Below are 13451 nucleotides of genomic sequence, written 5' to 3'. Positions count from 1 at the left end.
AGGGTCGCTGGAGCTAGCGCCTTCACTGGCGCTGCTGCTGTCAACTGGGGGCAATTGGCCTTCTTGTGGCCCCTCTGGTTGCAGTGGAAGCACAGCAACTCAGATGTCTAAATAGTGGGTGCAGGGGCGGTACAATCCCTGCTGAAGTGCCCCGTCTTGCCGCACTTGTAGCAGCTCGACGATCCCAACCTGCATGCTCCCTCATGTGACTTGCCGCATTTCCTGCAACGGCCTCGGCCATGCTGGCCTTTTGGCCCAGCGTCTGATCCCTTGGGCTTCTTCCCCGAAGCCCCAGTCGTCTGTCCCTCCTCTACCTTCCTCTTCCTGATATGCTCTAGATCAATCTCCCTCTCCCTTGCCCTGGCAATCATGGAATCTAGGATAGGGCAAGCTGAAAAACTAACATGCTCCCGAATGTCAGCTCGTAGCATGTCATGGTAGCGGGTCCTCCTCATATCCTCATCGCCCGCATACTGAGGCACCAGTAACGCCCTCTCCCGGAACTTGGCGGTGATCTCCGCCACAGTCTCCGTAGTCTGTCTCATATCCAAAAACTCCCTGGCCAGCTGCTGAAGCTCCACAGCTGGCGCAAACTCACTCCTGAACCGGGTCACAAAGTCCGGCCATGTCATAGCCTCAACAGCCGAGGCTCCCAGAGAGTCACCAACCGACTCCCACCAATCCCTGGCCCTGTCTCTCAAGCACCCTGCTGCATATCTCACCTTCGACCCCTCGGGGCAGAAGTTGGTCAACTGTGCAGACTCAATGTCTGCAATCCACCATCTGGCCATAATGGGGTCCTTCGCCCCATGGAAATCCGGCGCACCACTGCCCCTGAAGTCCTTAAAGGACCGTGTGCGTGATCCCGACTGGCTGGTCGCCATGTCGCTCCTGAACGCCCAGAGGCGATCCTCCATCAGCTCGACAATCCATTCCTTGATCGACCCAAAGAAGTAGCCTCTAGTGATCTCGGACGCGATGTAGCCTCTCATCCACTGGTTCGGAACCTGAGCCCGAACCCGATCCCTCTCCTGAGCTGCCAACTGCTGGCCTCGGACGTAGTACCACCATTCTGCAATACATAATGACAACCGTCAGTGATACTGATACATCTAGAGGGATCACACCCATCACAAGTTACCTGGTCTTGCCTCAACCTTCCTCGATTCAAGTACGGATCCTCTGCTTTCAGTAGTACGGGCCCATACTACCTTCCACATCTATCCGTACTTTCCTCAAGAACCGCCTCGACTCCACCAAGTCCCTTCTACTACTACTGATCTCTGCTACTCTCATCCTAGGCTTGCCCTAGGGAAATCTCTGACTCTACCCAAACCAGTCCTCAGCTGCTGAAGGCCTCCTCGTAATGCCAATTAGTCATCACCTGAATACCATCACATGTGACGAGGCTCAGATAATCCTTCGAGTAAAAGACTCGTCCCTACAACGGTTAGACTCAGACAAGAGCTGCGCAATAGGGTCAAATCCAGCACTTTGAGATTATTCAACCCTGATCACATGTGAGGTGACGTATCCACCTAATGGCTAACTCCCATCACTCAGAGTCCCACATAGCACAAAGCGTGCAGCATTCAGACAAAGGGAACGATCTCAAGCAATCATATCCTCATAACAGGAAACTGTACTAGTATACAATGCTAAGCTCATACTATCAGGTATAACCTAAACAGGCTATCCTACTTCTGTCTACTCAATACTAGCATGCAATTCTCATAAGCTGAAACACATAAAGCAGGCACATAAGGCATCATTCCTAGATCCTTAGTCCTATTCTAGCATGTTGTTCTACTGAAGCTGATAAACATAACATAAACTTGTATGGGTACTTTAGGGAATACTTACTTGAGCTCGGCCGGTCGCGCACATCACACACCTCGTTCTTTCTCAAAACTCCTTTAACTTATCTTTTAGAAAACCATTTTCTTGTAAAAAGCTTTTAATCCCTCGATTTGAGTCCAGACACCCCCGAGGGTGTGTCCGAATCCCTCAAACCAGGGCTCTGATACCAACTTGTAACATCCCAAAATTTCGAGTCCAAAAATTTCATTTTTAATTAACTGATTATAAAAGCATTCATAAGAGAACCACATAAAAGATATCATTCCGTAAATCAATATATCATGTCTGAAAACCCAAGTCATAAAATAGCATCATGTCAGAGTACAATCCCAGAATATCTCAAGTGCGGAAAATCAATGCGAGTGTGTATGATGTGCTGCTACCGCGCCAGCTCCTTCCCCTTCGCTGAAGAGGTACCTGAAACCAAAACTATAAACTGTAAGCACGAAGCTTAGTGAGTTCCCCCATCGTACCGCATACCATACAATCACATAACATACATATACTGTCAGACATATCTGGGTGCCCGACCTACCCCTTCGGTCCTCTCGACCGGATACTGCCTAGCATATCTGGGTGTTGGCCTCCCCTTCGGTCCATTCGAATCAAACTGATGTGCATCCAGTCTCCTTCTTGAGTGATCCTTCTGCATTTGTATATCAACATGTTTAATCTTACGATATCACTCTACAACAAAGCACTTTTTTTTAAATGTTGGAATTTTACCTGGTCACTTTGAAAATTAGAATCAAGTTGCCATCGGTGGTCAAATGTGGATCCCTAAAACACCATAAAACAAGATTAAAAGTCAAAACAAGTAGAACATAATTAAAAAAAAGACTAGAGTAAATGTCAACATACCGGATGTTTTACCTTCTTTTTCTTTTTAGGTCTATTTGAAACTTCCATAGTCAAACTGTAACTGCTTTTCATAGTCTCCAACTGACTCAACTTCCATATTATTCGGTATCTGGGACCCACCATGTAAACTACTTTGTTCATCTTGAAAGGAATTTGTATCACCACTTGAAGCATCTATTGTATGTGGCGCTTGTACACTTCCAAAAGTTCCAGCATGGAATGGACTTATAATCCTCTGTCTGGAAGCAGTACGCACGCTTTTTGTTGGAATTGAGACATTTAAACTGGTGGCAGGTCTTTTCCCACTCAAAATAGAGGGTTGGGTTGGTGGGTCCTTGGAAATGATGGGAATTAGGGTTGAGCACGCGTGGCGATTGCTGTGGGGAAATTGGACGTGGTGGCTGCTGGTGGTGGATTGGGTATGGAGGAACTCCTTGAGTGCCGCCACTTTGTGATGCTTGTTCCGCCACCACCGTGTTATGGTTGGGCTGGATAAAGAAATCAAAAAATTGATAAAAGGGTATTTTAGTCTTTTTTCAAATATATATATATATATATATATATATATATATATATATATATATATATATATATATATATATGGAGTTTCCTTGAGCAGATGTTGGTGTTGGTGTACTGGAAGTCAACAAACCAGTGGTGGAATTCATGATGGAGGAAGAGGGGGGTCTTGCACACAACATTTGATTGTACTGTTGCAATTTTTGTTGGTCATCTACCGATAACGACTCGGCTCTAGGGATCCCGTATCTTCCCTCCTTTTACATACATTAAAATAAATAAATCAAAATTTGAAACAAAAAACAAGTCATTGAAAGAAAGTTATTTACAGAATTACCTGGCAGCTGGATTAAGAGGGGAAGAAGCAGAGGGAAGATTAGTTCCATGAACGGAATTGGAAGAACCAGGAGCTGAAGAAGCGGGACCGGGACCAGATCCAGGAAGCATAGGTGGTCCAGTACTGTGATTCAGAACCGGTAACCCACTCGGACCTTGAAAACCAACCAGTACTGTGATTCAGAACCGGTAATATATATATATATATATATATATATATATATATATATATATATATATATATATATATTACTTTTTTATGAAATTTGTTTTAATGATCTAACAGTTATGTATGAGGCCCCAACATGTTATATTTATGTTTGATGCCAAAATAGATAAGGTGAACTGTAAGAATTTTTTTATACGAAAATAACTTACCAGGCTTTTCTCTTCATACAAAAAACATGATTAAATTTTATAACTTAAAACTGTTACTATTAAACATTAAAAGCTTTTCAAATAAATAATATCATTGCGATTTGATGTTGATTTGGTACTTTCCACAAAATTGAACATCTTTTAAAACATACGGTCAAACAGGTGACTCAATACATACTGAAGTTCTGCAAATAGGGCAACTGGAATGTGTGATTAACCACTTATCAACACACTCAGAATGATAACAATGACCACAACTATGCAACACCTTCACCTTCTTTCCTTAAAAACTCCAAGACATATACTACATTCTAACGTCTCATTTGTCTCTAAAAAATTCGAAACTGTTAGATTTTGATGGTAAATTGTGATCGGAAGGCTGTTGATCGTGGCAACATTAAGGCCCTGTGTCTGAGCCGATGACGGGTTCTGTGATAAGGAGGAGGAGTTGGTGGCGTTGGGGGCAGAGGATAAGTTTGAAGGGATGGAGCAGCAAGTGTATAGTAAAATTGTTAAGGCTAGCAAGATGACGACTATGTAGAGGAGTATGTTGTTGTCATATAGGTTGTCATCGTGCAAGTACTGGAGTATTTGAGACCCTTTCGAAGCCATTGCTTTATGGTGGACAACGGTATCTGGTAACGATGGTGCTCCACAGATATGGCGACGGAACTTACATGCTTTTGAAAGGATGTGATATGATAGATTATAAAGAGACAGAATGAGAAGTATGAGGCTGCTGCAACTGAACCTGGAACCCCACATCTCCAAGCAACTTGATGTGGTAGCTGTCCAGGAACAGGAGGTTGCAAAGATGTAGGAGAAACTGATACATTCTTTGGCACTTCAGAGGAAACCACCTGATAAGAACCAAAAGAAGATATCACCAATTTGAAATGTATCAATAATGGCACATCTTGATGACACAAGTTTATTTCATTTCAGAACCAATAACAAAAGCATCAAACGAACACATGTAATGGTTCTAATGGTCCACTCTTTGTAATAAAATCACAAGTTTTTTTTTATAAATTCCTATTACATCCAACTGGATAAGAATATTGACATTTCATTCAAATGTAAAAGGTGAGTTATGTGACTCTACAGTCTTCTTACAATAATAATAAAAAAAAAAGAAACAAATTAAAATGATAAATTATATAAATAATAGAATAAGATATTTTAAGTATGAAACTAACTAGCAAACCTCCATTGCAGTAAAAGTGATCCATCTTTCATCAAAATCAGAAACAGGACCTCCATTTGCTATATGAGCACCTGAGTTGGCAGTTGTGATTTCTCGAAAGACGATGCTGAAATAGACAGAAGAAAGATGGGTGATTGAATAAATAGATAAAGTGTATTAAAAAAATTAAAAATGTTGACCTGGATTTACAAGTGTAATTACTAAATTAATTATAGGATTATGAGCAACAACTGCAAGAGCTAAAGATCCACCAAAGGAATCTCCAACCAGATAAATTAGCTTCTTTGTAGATGAAGCATGTTCAAGCCTCACAGTTTCTTAAACAAATTGAATCAAATCTTCATATAACAAAAAAATAGTGAATAAAACAGCTTCTAGTAATGTGTGAGTATATAAAAGCATATTAAAAATAGTTTCCAAATAGGTGTAAGCAGCAGAACAGGGGAACCTGCTTTCTGGTAACACCAATGGCTCCTAAAAGTGACTGTATACTTCCTCAAAATCAAGAATATATCATAAGAAGGAAAGACACAAGTTGAAAGAGGATTGGACAGTGGTCCTTGTGTAGAGTGACTACAACATAAAACCCGAGTTTTTCACCAAAAGCATGTTGCCCTAGCTCATGGTATCTGTCAAATCTTTTTCCTGGAACCATTTCGTGCATTTCCACCATTTGCCATAGTGTGTAGAGTGTAATCACCCAGGATAGGACTAGTACTGTGATTCCAAAGCCCCTGAATCAAACAGATTGTATATTATGAAAGTGGATTTTGTGTGGGGATTTTCATCGAACATGTTGTGTGCATCGTTTAAACCAAAAAAGAATCTTACAGAGAAGACTTGGATTGAAGGAAAAGTGATACCATCCGAGTTGAGATAGGGCGTAAGGAAGACTGAGGACACCGGCACCAACCATGGCGGTGGCATTGTGAAAGGCTGAGTACCACCACTTTGCGTTTCTGGAGGATGTCACTGGAAGCCAATCATCGATGGCTTTTTCCTCGGCAGTTCTTCTATCATTCCTCGCATCAGCACCAGACTCCATGGAAGATTGATTTACACGCTTCTCTACTCACTTGAATTTCTTTGATAAAGAAGAAGGAACCCACGTCGAGAATAAATAGAGGACCAAGATCCATGATTTGGGTTTTCTCCTTAACATGAACATATAATAACTGGATTCAAAAATGTTTCCTCCCGTCTACAAACGTCACAAACCCTAGAATGCCCTTTGTAATGTAAACTTGATGGTGAAGAATCAATTTTCTTGAAAAAGCCCTAGGTGTGAATGAAGGGAGATACAGAGGAGAGATTGAAGAAGAGGGCACTTCAAAATATTTGCCCTTTAAAAACGCGCGTTTGATAAAAAAAAAAATATAAAGCTACATTTCTAGAGGACACACATTTAAAACAAGTGCTCTCCGTGTTTGTATTTTTTTTTTGTTGGACATTAATTTTAAGGCACGCAAAAATACGTGCCCTCTATCCTTTAAATTTTGGAAGGCTGACATTATTTTTAAGGACACACAAAAATGCGTATCGTAAATCAATGAGTGTCATTGTTCGCGCGTCATTAAAGGGTATTTTTCTTGTAGTGAGAACTCCCCATGCAAGGTTTAAGAGGTTGTTATGGCCTTTTGAGCAAAAAGGGTCATGCACGGATGTAAAGGCAAAGGCTTTACATATTATTTCGACCCTAGAAGGTTAGATCTGGGTCATGGATGCTTTGTGCCCAACTGAAATTGTCTGAATATATTTGAACGTAGGAGGACTCGACGAGTTGCTCTTAGGACTCGAAGAGTCAAGCCGTTTTCTTGCCCAAAACCCTTCCGATAGCGGGTGTGTGTTGAGTTGGTAGAGGACTCAGCCAGTTGTGTTCAATATGGACTTGAAGATCATCGTACTCGACGAGTTCAAGGATGAACTCGACGAGTCCAAGGCAATCTCCCAACCCATGAAGACGGACTCGACGAGTTGTTCATAGAACTCGGCGAGTCATAGACTGGACACATTCATATGATGAAGATGAACTCGACGAGTTCAAGGATGAACTCGGCGAGCCGGTTGAAGATGGTCCCGATGTTATGGTTGAAGGTGAACTCGTCGAGTTCTTGCTAGACTCGACGAGTAGAGTCGGGGGAGGGGGGTTGTATCATTTTGAAAGAATAGGGACTCGACGAGTTGGTGGACCAACTCGGCGAGTCAAGTCAACTGGATGTTGACTTTGACCAAAGTTGACTTTAACCAAGTTTGACCTAGTTTGACTTTTGAGGGTATTGTAGTCTAAGTGTTATTTTGGGTATTGATAGTTCGGGGAGACGAAGGATCAGCTGTTCAGGAGTTGCCGGTTAGCAGCCAGAAGTGTTCAGCTAGTCTTCAGCAGTGCGAGGTGACTCTCATCACTGGTTGTATGGGTCTACGGCCACAATGCCGGCCCATTTAGTTTATGTATAGTAGGAAGACCCGGGGGTTAGCCCTAGGCATTATGTATGAAAGACCAGGAGGTGGATCTTGGCACACTGAATGCTATTATGAATGAAAGACCAGGAGGTGGCTCCTAGCACACTGTATGCTGATTAGCCAAGTAAAGTAGTATGTATGTTAGTTGTCTTTGTGATGCTTGCATGGAAGACCAGGGGGTGGCCCTTGGCACTTGTCTATAAGACCCAGGGAGAGGGCCCAGGCTTGACAAGAAAGACCACGTGCGGCCCGTGGCATAACAGCAAGACTATGTTTGGCACATAGCACCTTACTTGATTATGGATATGGTTGTTATGTATGGCTCACAGTATGTATGGCATGTATGGCCCAGTTGATATGTATGGTATGTCGTATTTAGGGAACTCACTAAGCTTTGTGCTAACGGTTTACAGTTTTGGTTTCAGATATCTTCAGTTTCAAGAAAAAGGAGCTCGGGACGATCGCAGCGCATTCACCCATGTTATTCCGCATTATGTGATCTTGGGAATTGACTCTGATATTTGTTTTAAATGAAATGTTTTCAATGTCTGGAGCAACGTTATTAAAGGTTTTCTTATATTAAAAATGAAATTTTTGGCCTTGAATTTTGGGGATGTTACAAGTTGGTATCAGAGCCTTGGTTTGAGGGATTCGGGCACACTCTCGGGCGTGTCTGGACTCAAACTGGGGACTTGGTATGAAAATTTTCAAAAGGGAAATCATTTTTATAAAAGAACTTTGAAAGGACTTTGAAAAGAGAAAGAAACTTTGAAAAGAAAGGGGTGTGATGCGTGCAATCGGCCGAGCTCAAGTAAGTTCTCCCAAAGTACCCATACAAGTTTATGTTATGATATGATTATGTGATCAGGATGCAAGTTTAGGGCTAAGGATCTAGGAAGGATGCCTTGTATGCCTGTTATATGCATTGATTGAGTTGCATGCTAGTATTGATAAGTCAGTGGTAGGATAGCCTGTTTAGGTTATGCCTGATTATATGAGCTTTATAAATTGCATGCTAGTACAGATTCCTGATTAGAGGATAGAACAACTTGATTGGAGTATGTGGCTAGTTTTCCCAATGCCCGAATGTTGCTTGCTTTGTGCTTTTAGGAGTTCTAGTTATCTCTAATTAACTAGTAAACGAATATGTTAAGTTACATATTGCAAGGACTAAACAATTTCAGAAGGTTAGATCTAGCCCTATTCCGCAGCTCTTGTCTAAGTCCAACCGTTGTAGGGTAGGACCTCTCATTTGAAGAATTATCTAGTCTGAGGGATATGTAATGGTATTCGCGAGTTAGTTAGGGGGAGATAACAGGAACTTCTTATGCAGCTGATGGAAGATAGCGAGTTAGAGGATACCCTAGGGCAAGCCTAGGATGAGAGTAGTGTTGGGAGCAGTGTTAGTAGCAGTGAAAGGGACTTGGTGTAGTCGAGGTAATTCTTGAGGAAAGTACGGATAGATGTGGAAGGTAGTAGGGGCCCATACTACTGAAAGCAGAGGATCTGTACTCGATTCAAGAAGGGCTGAGATAAAACCAGGGAACTTGTAGTGCGTGTGTGATCCCTCGGTAGTGATGTGTATTCTGATGGTTGTTATGGCATGTTTTCAGCATGGTGACGTTGCGTGAGAGACCAATGGGCGGATCAGGCGTCGGAGAAGGATCAGGATCAGGTTCGGGTGCAGGTTCCGAGCCAGTGGATGAGGAACTACGCGATTTCATCGCGTCTGAGATCACGAGAGGTATCCTTGAGTCGACCCCGGTGATTTTCGGGTCGATCAAGGAAGGGATTATTGAGCTGATGGAGGATCGCCTCAGAGCGTTCCGGAGCGACATGCCATCCAGCCAGTCAGGATCGCGCACACTGTCCTTCAAGGACTTTAGGGGGAGTGGTGCGCCAGATTTCCTCGGGGCGAAGGACCCCATTTCCGCCAGGAGATGGATTGCAGACATTGAGTCTGCACAGTTGACGAGCTTCTGTCCTGAGGGTCGAAGGTTCGATTTGCTGCGGGATGTTTGAGGGACAGAGCTAGAGACTGGTGGGAGTCAGTTGGTGATTCCTTGGGAGCCTCAGCCATTGAGGCTATGACCTGGTCTGACTTTGTGACCAGGTTTAGGGAGGAGTTTGCGCCGGCTGTGGAGCTTCAGCACCTGGCCAGGGAGTTCCTAGACATGAGACAGACGACGGAGTCGGTGGCGGAGATTACCGCCAAGTTTCGGGAGAGGGCCTTGTTGGTGCCTCAGTATGCAGGGGATGTAGAGATGTGGAGACCCGCTATCATGACATGTTGAGAGCTGATATTCGGGAGCATGTCAGCTTCTCAGCATGCTCGACCCTGGACTCTATGATTGCCAGGGCGCGGGAGAGGGAGATCGATTTGGAGCACATTGCGAAGAGGAGGTCAGATCATATGTACTTGGAGGGTCCCGGGAAGAGACCCAAGACTTCAGATCAGCGATTGGTAGGTCGGAAGGGCCGAAGTCAGTGCAGCATGTGCGGGAAACTACACGAGGGAGTTTGTCGTTCCAGGGGTTCAGGCTGCTACAAGTGTGGCAGTGATGGTCACGTCAGCAGGGACTGCCCACAGGGGGCAAGCCCATTATGTTTTCACTGCAATCAGGTGGGCCACAAGAAGGCCGAATGCCTGGAAATGAGGGGAGGAGCAGGGAGTGCTTCTGCCCCGACTACCTTGAGGATTACGGATGGGCGAGAGGGTAGGACCTTGCAGTGACAGACGAGGGAGATCCGGATTACAGCACGGAATGTTGCAGGCATGTATCAATGGTTATTTTCGATTCTATATGTATTATGATTGTTCTTACCTTGGTCTCAGGTGATAGTATGTATGAGTTATCTCTCTGCTTGTATTCGGATTGTCATATGCCAATTGCATACCAGGAATTATTAGTAGCTAGTGTAGGGTCATTTTTCACCATAGGTTCGAAGTTTCCAGTGTTATCTCGGTTACGACCGAAATCGATTCAGGGGCATTACGTGGAGGTCTGTGGTCAGGGTCCATGGAGTGGTCATCCACCATTGTCAGGATTCGGTGGTTTTAGTCTTGATGTTTGGGATGGCTTTTGGAAGCATCAAGGGAAGTGGTCTATCACTGCAGAGGTTGCTCTGAGCATTAGTTATTCGGACCTTAAGGACGTCAGTTGGAGCTTAGGGGATTATCAGTATTGGGGATGCAGAAAGTGTTCATCTAGTATTCGGTAATCGTGCGGTATTTGGAGTGGGCTAGTGACGGATCGCTAGCAAGATTAAGGCATTGGTAGTTAGCATGCCTATCGTGTAAGGGAGGAAGGAATGTAAATCATCGGATTTTCGCGTGCCGTAAGGACTTAGTCGAAGCTAAGTGGGGGAGAAACGATCTTGTACTCAGAAGCAGGAGCGGTTTTGAAGATGGGGTAAGTTTCGCTCTCTTGTCAGGAAGAAAGAAGGCCCAGGCGGCTGTATGAATTGAGGATAGTGTGAATTGGAAGTTCATAAAACTTGTCAATGGTGAGATCGCATTCTCGGGATGTCTGATAGCAGGTTTCAGAAGAATCGGTTGGGAGTTTCAGTCAGGACATGAGTACAGCTTGGGGTACTAGATTGTGCTTGTATGCTCGATTCTAGGGGTGTTCGGGTTAGTAGCCAGCGTGGAAAGTGTTGTCAGACTGCGGGATGGCCGTAGTGTTCACTAGTAGCCAGACAGCGTGGGAAGTGTTGAAGACTGTGGGTTAGCCTTAGCATTCACCAGGGGCAAGATAGCAGGAGAAGTGTGGCAAGACTGCGGGGTGGCCCGTAGCAATGGTTAGCATATAGTGTAGGAGTGTTGTAAGACTATGGGGTGGCCCATAGCGTTCACTAGTTGGCAGATAGAGTAAGGACGTTGTAAGACTACGGGGTGGCTCGTAGAACTCGGCAGTTAGCTGTTAGTATAATGGTAGAGTGAGACAGCGGGGTGACCCGTAGCATTCATCGGTCCTGATTCGGTAGTAAGAATGTATCAGGGGTGTGTCTCGCTTGAGGGGTTTTTCAGATAGGTTAAACCAGGTCAGGGCAGGCCACACAGATGTGAGTAGGCCACAACATAATTGAGTTCAGTAACCGGGTAGGATCCGATCTTTTTTTTAGATAGCCGACAGAGTAGTTGGGACCAGGGTGGTCTCGGTTCATCCGGAAAGCGGATAAGAGATTGTGGGTTTCTCGCATAGAGGTAGCGATAAGGGAATTCTTGTATGGAGCAGTTAGTTGACCGAGTGGTGCGACGCCTCTCACAGTAGGGTTAAATAATCTCAGAGGGAAGGATTTGATTATGTTGCGCAGCTCTCGTCTGAGTCTAACCATTGCAGGAACAAATCTTTTACTCGAAGGAATATCTGATCCATCCGCTGGGATGGGCGTTCAGCATCGAGGCGTGATAAGAGGAAGCATACAGTAGTTGACAGTGAAGGAACCAACATTGGGAGTGACTGGAGATTTAGTATAGCACAGGGTTGGTTCTAATCAGAGATAGAGAATGTTATTGCTTATGGAAGTTGCCTTGGGAAGGCCTATGACCGCGCTGGAAAAAGGGGTGAACCCCTTGGATGTCCAGCGTAAGTACTCGGAGAGTACCGGCAGGATTGTCGATTGGGTAAGGGCGATGTACTCAAGGTTTGTAGTGATTCGGTGGTTCTCATAAAGATACCTTCGAGGTATAGCATTTCGTTCAGGAAGACTGGACGGAAGGCCAGCAAAAGCGGTCCTTCGAGGATTGGACCGAGTAGGCAAGGTATGCGGCGATTAGGAAAGTCATGAGAGGTTGCGGAGTAGTGGGCCGTATCGGACTTCGAGGACGAAGTCTAGTTTAAGTGGGGGAGCGTTGTAACACCCCGAATTCAGAAGACCTAGAAAGAAAAGCAAAACCTCAAAAATCAGAAGGCAACTAGTCGAGTAGGTGGGGTGACTCGACGAGTGGGAGCGCGTTCTGGGTCGTGGGTTAAGTGACCTACTCGACGAGTCGGAGGACCGACTCGGCGAGTTGGTCAGGGTTTGGGAAACCCTAAATTTGGGACTTGGCACCCTATTTAAGCATCTTATTCTCCTCCTCTTGGTTCCATTCCCAGCCCCCATTGTCCAGAACTTAACCCACGAAACCCTAGATCATTTGGTGAGTGAGTGAGCCATTCTTGAGTATTTTGGTGTTCTTGGAGGCTAGAAGAAGAATAAGGAGATTGAAGGTTCAAGGAGGAACTTGTAGATCCAGCAACACCATCTCATTTCCATCATTTTCTGGTAATCAAGTCTTCATCTTGACTTATAGCTTCTTAGATCTATTTATGTCCATTTTATGAGAGTTTTGGTCCATGGAGCTTGATCTACGGGACAAGGATGTCCCAAGCAAAGATCCTTTCAGATCTGGGGTCCCTAAGAGTGGTTAAGGCATAAAGGTGCAAGCTTTATGCCATTAGAACTCCCCATGCAAGGTTTAAGAGGTTGTTATGGCCTTTTGAGCAAAAAGGGTCATGCACGGATGTAAAGGCAGAGGCTTTACGTATTATTTCGACCCTAGAAGGTTCGATCTGGGTTATGGAGGCTTTGTGCCCGACTGAAATTGTCTGAATATATTTGGACTTAGGAGGACTCGACGAGTTGCTCTTAGGACTCGAAGAGTCAAGCCGTTTTCTTGCCCAAAACCCTTCCGATAGCGGGTGTGTGTTGAGTTGGTAGAGGACTCAGCCAGTTGTGTTCAATATTGACTTGAAGATCATCGTACTCGACGAGTCCAAGGCAATCTCCCAACCCATGAAGACGGACTCGACGAGTCATAGACTGGACACATTCATATGATGAAGAT

The 13451-nt window shown here is 44.5% G+C and overlaps 1 protein-coding gene and 1 long non-coding RNA gene across 3 annotated transcripts; both read right to left on the bottom strand.

Annotated features, from left to right (window-relative positions):
• Positions 1-2157: 2157 nt before the first annotated feature.
• On the bottom strand, positions 2158-3757 carry LOC145109846 (uncharacterized). Its single transcript, XM_079046979.1, has 6 exons — positions 3578-3757; positions 3374-3497; positions 2734-3209; positions 2587-2640; positions 2361-2506; positions 2158-2277 (listed from the first exon to the last, which is right to left on the bottom strand). The coding sequence occupies exons 3-5, from the start codon at positions 2893-2895 to the stop codon at positions 2369-2371; spliced, it is 354 nt and encodes a 117-aa protein (XP_078903105.1). The 5' UTR covers positions 2896-3209; positions 3374-3497; positions 3578-3757; the 3' UTR covers positions 2158-2277; positions 2361-2368.
• Positions 3758-4047: 290 nt separating this feature from the next.
• LOC145109764 (uncharacterized) lies at positions 4048-6503 on the bottom strand. 2 transcript variants are annotated; one of them, XR_013709195.1, is made up of 3 exons: positions 5993-6503; positions 5154-5895; positions 4048-4814 (listed from the first exon to the last, which is right to left on the bottom strand). It is a non-coding gene; the product is annotated as an uncharacterized LOC145109764 (long non-coding RNA). The 2 variants fall into 2 exon arrangements; XR_013709196.1 differs by having other exon boundaries at positions 5162-5895.
• Between the last annotated feature and the right edge of the window lie 6948 nt (positions 6504-13451).

This window comes from Lactuca virosa, chromosome 4 (assembly GCF_052849685.1).
Source record: "Lactuca virosa cultivar CGN04683 chromosome 4, Lactuca_virosa_CGN04683_v6, whole genome shotgun sequence".
Taxonomy (NCBI): Eukaryota; Viridiplantae; Streptophyta; class Magnoliopsida; order Asterales; family Asteraceae; genus Lactuca; species Lactuca virosa.
This window is presented reverse-complemented; position numbering and strand designations above follow the sequence as displayed.

Excerpts from the sequence above, each read along its gene's own strand:
- LOC145109846 (XM_079046979.1), bottom strand. The coding sequence starts at position 2,895 with ATGCTTCAAGTGGTGATACAAATTCCTTTCAAGATGAACAAAGTAGTT. Across the intron at positions 2,641-2,733 it reads GACCTAAAAAGAAAAAGAAG|GGATCCACATTTGACCACCG; the intron begins GTAAAACATCCG and ends ATGGTGTTTTAG. Across the intron at positions 2,507-2,586 it reads CTAATTTTCAAAGTGACCAG|AAGGATCACTCAAGAAGGAG; the intron begins GTAAAATTCCAA and ends ATACAAATGCAG.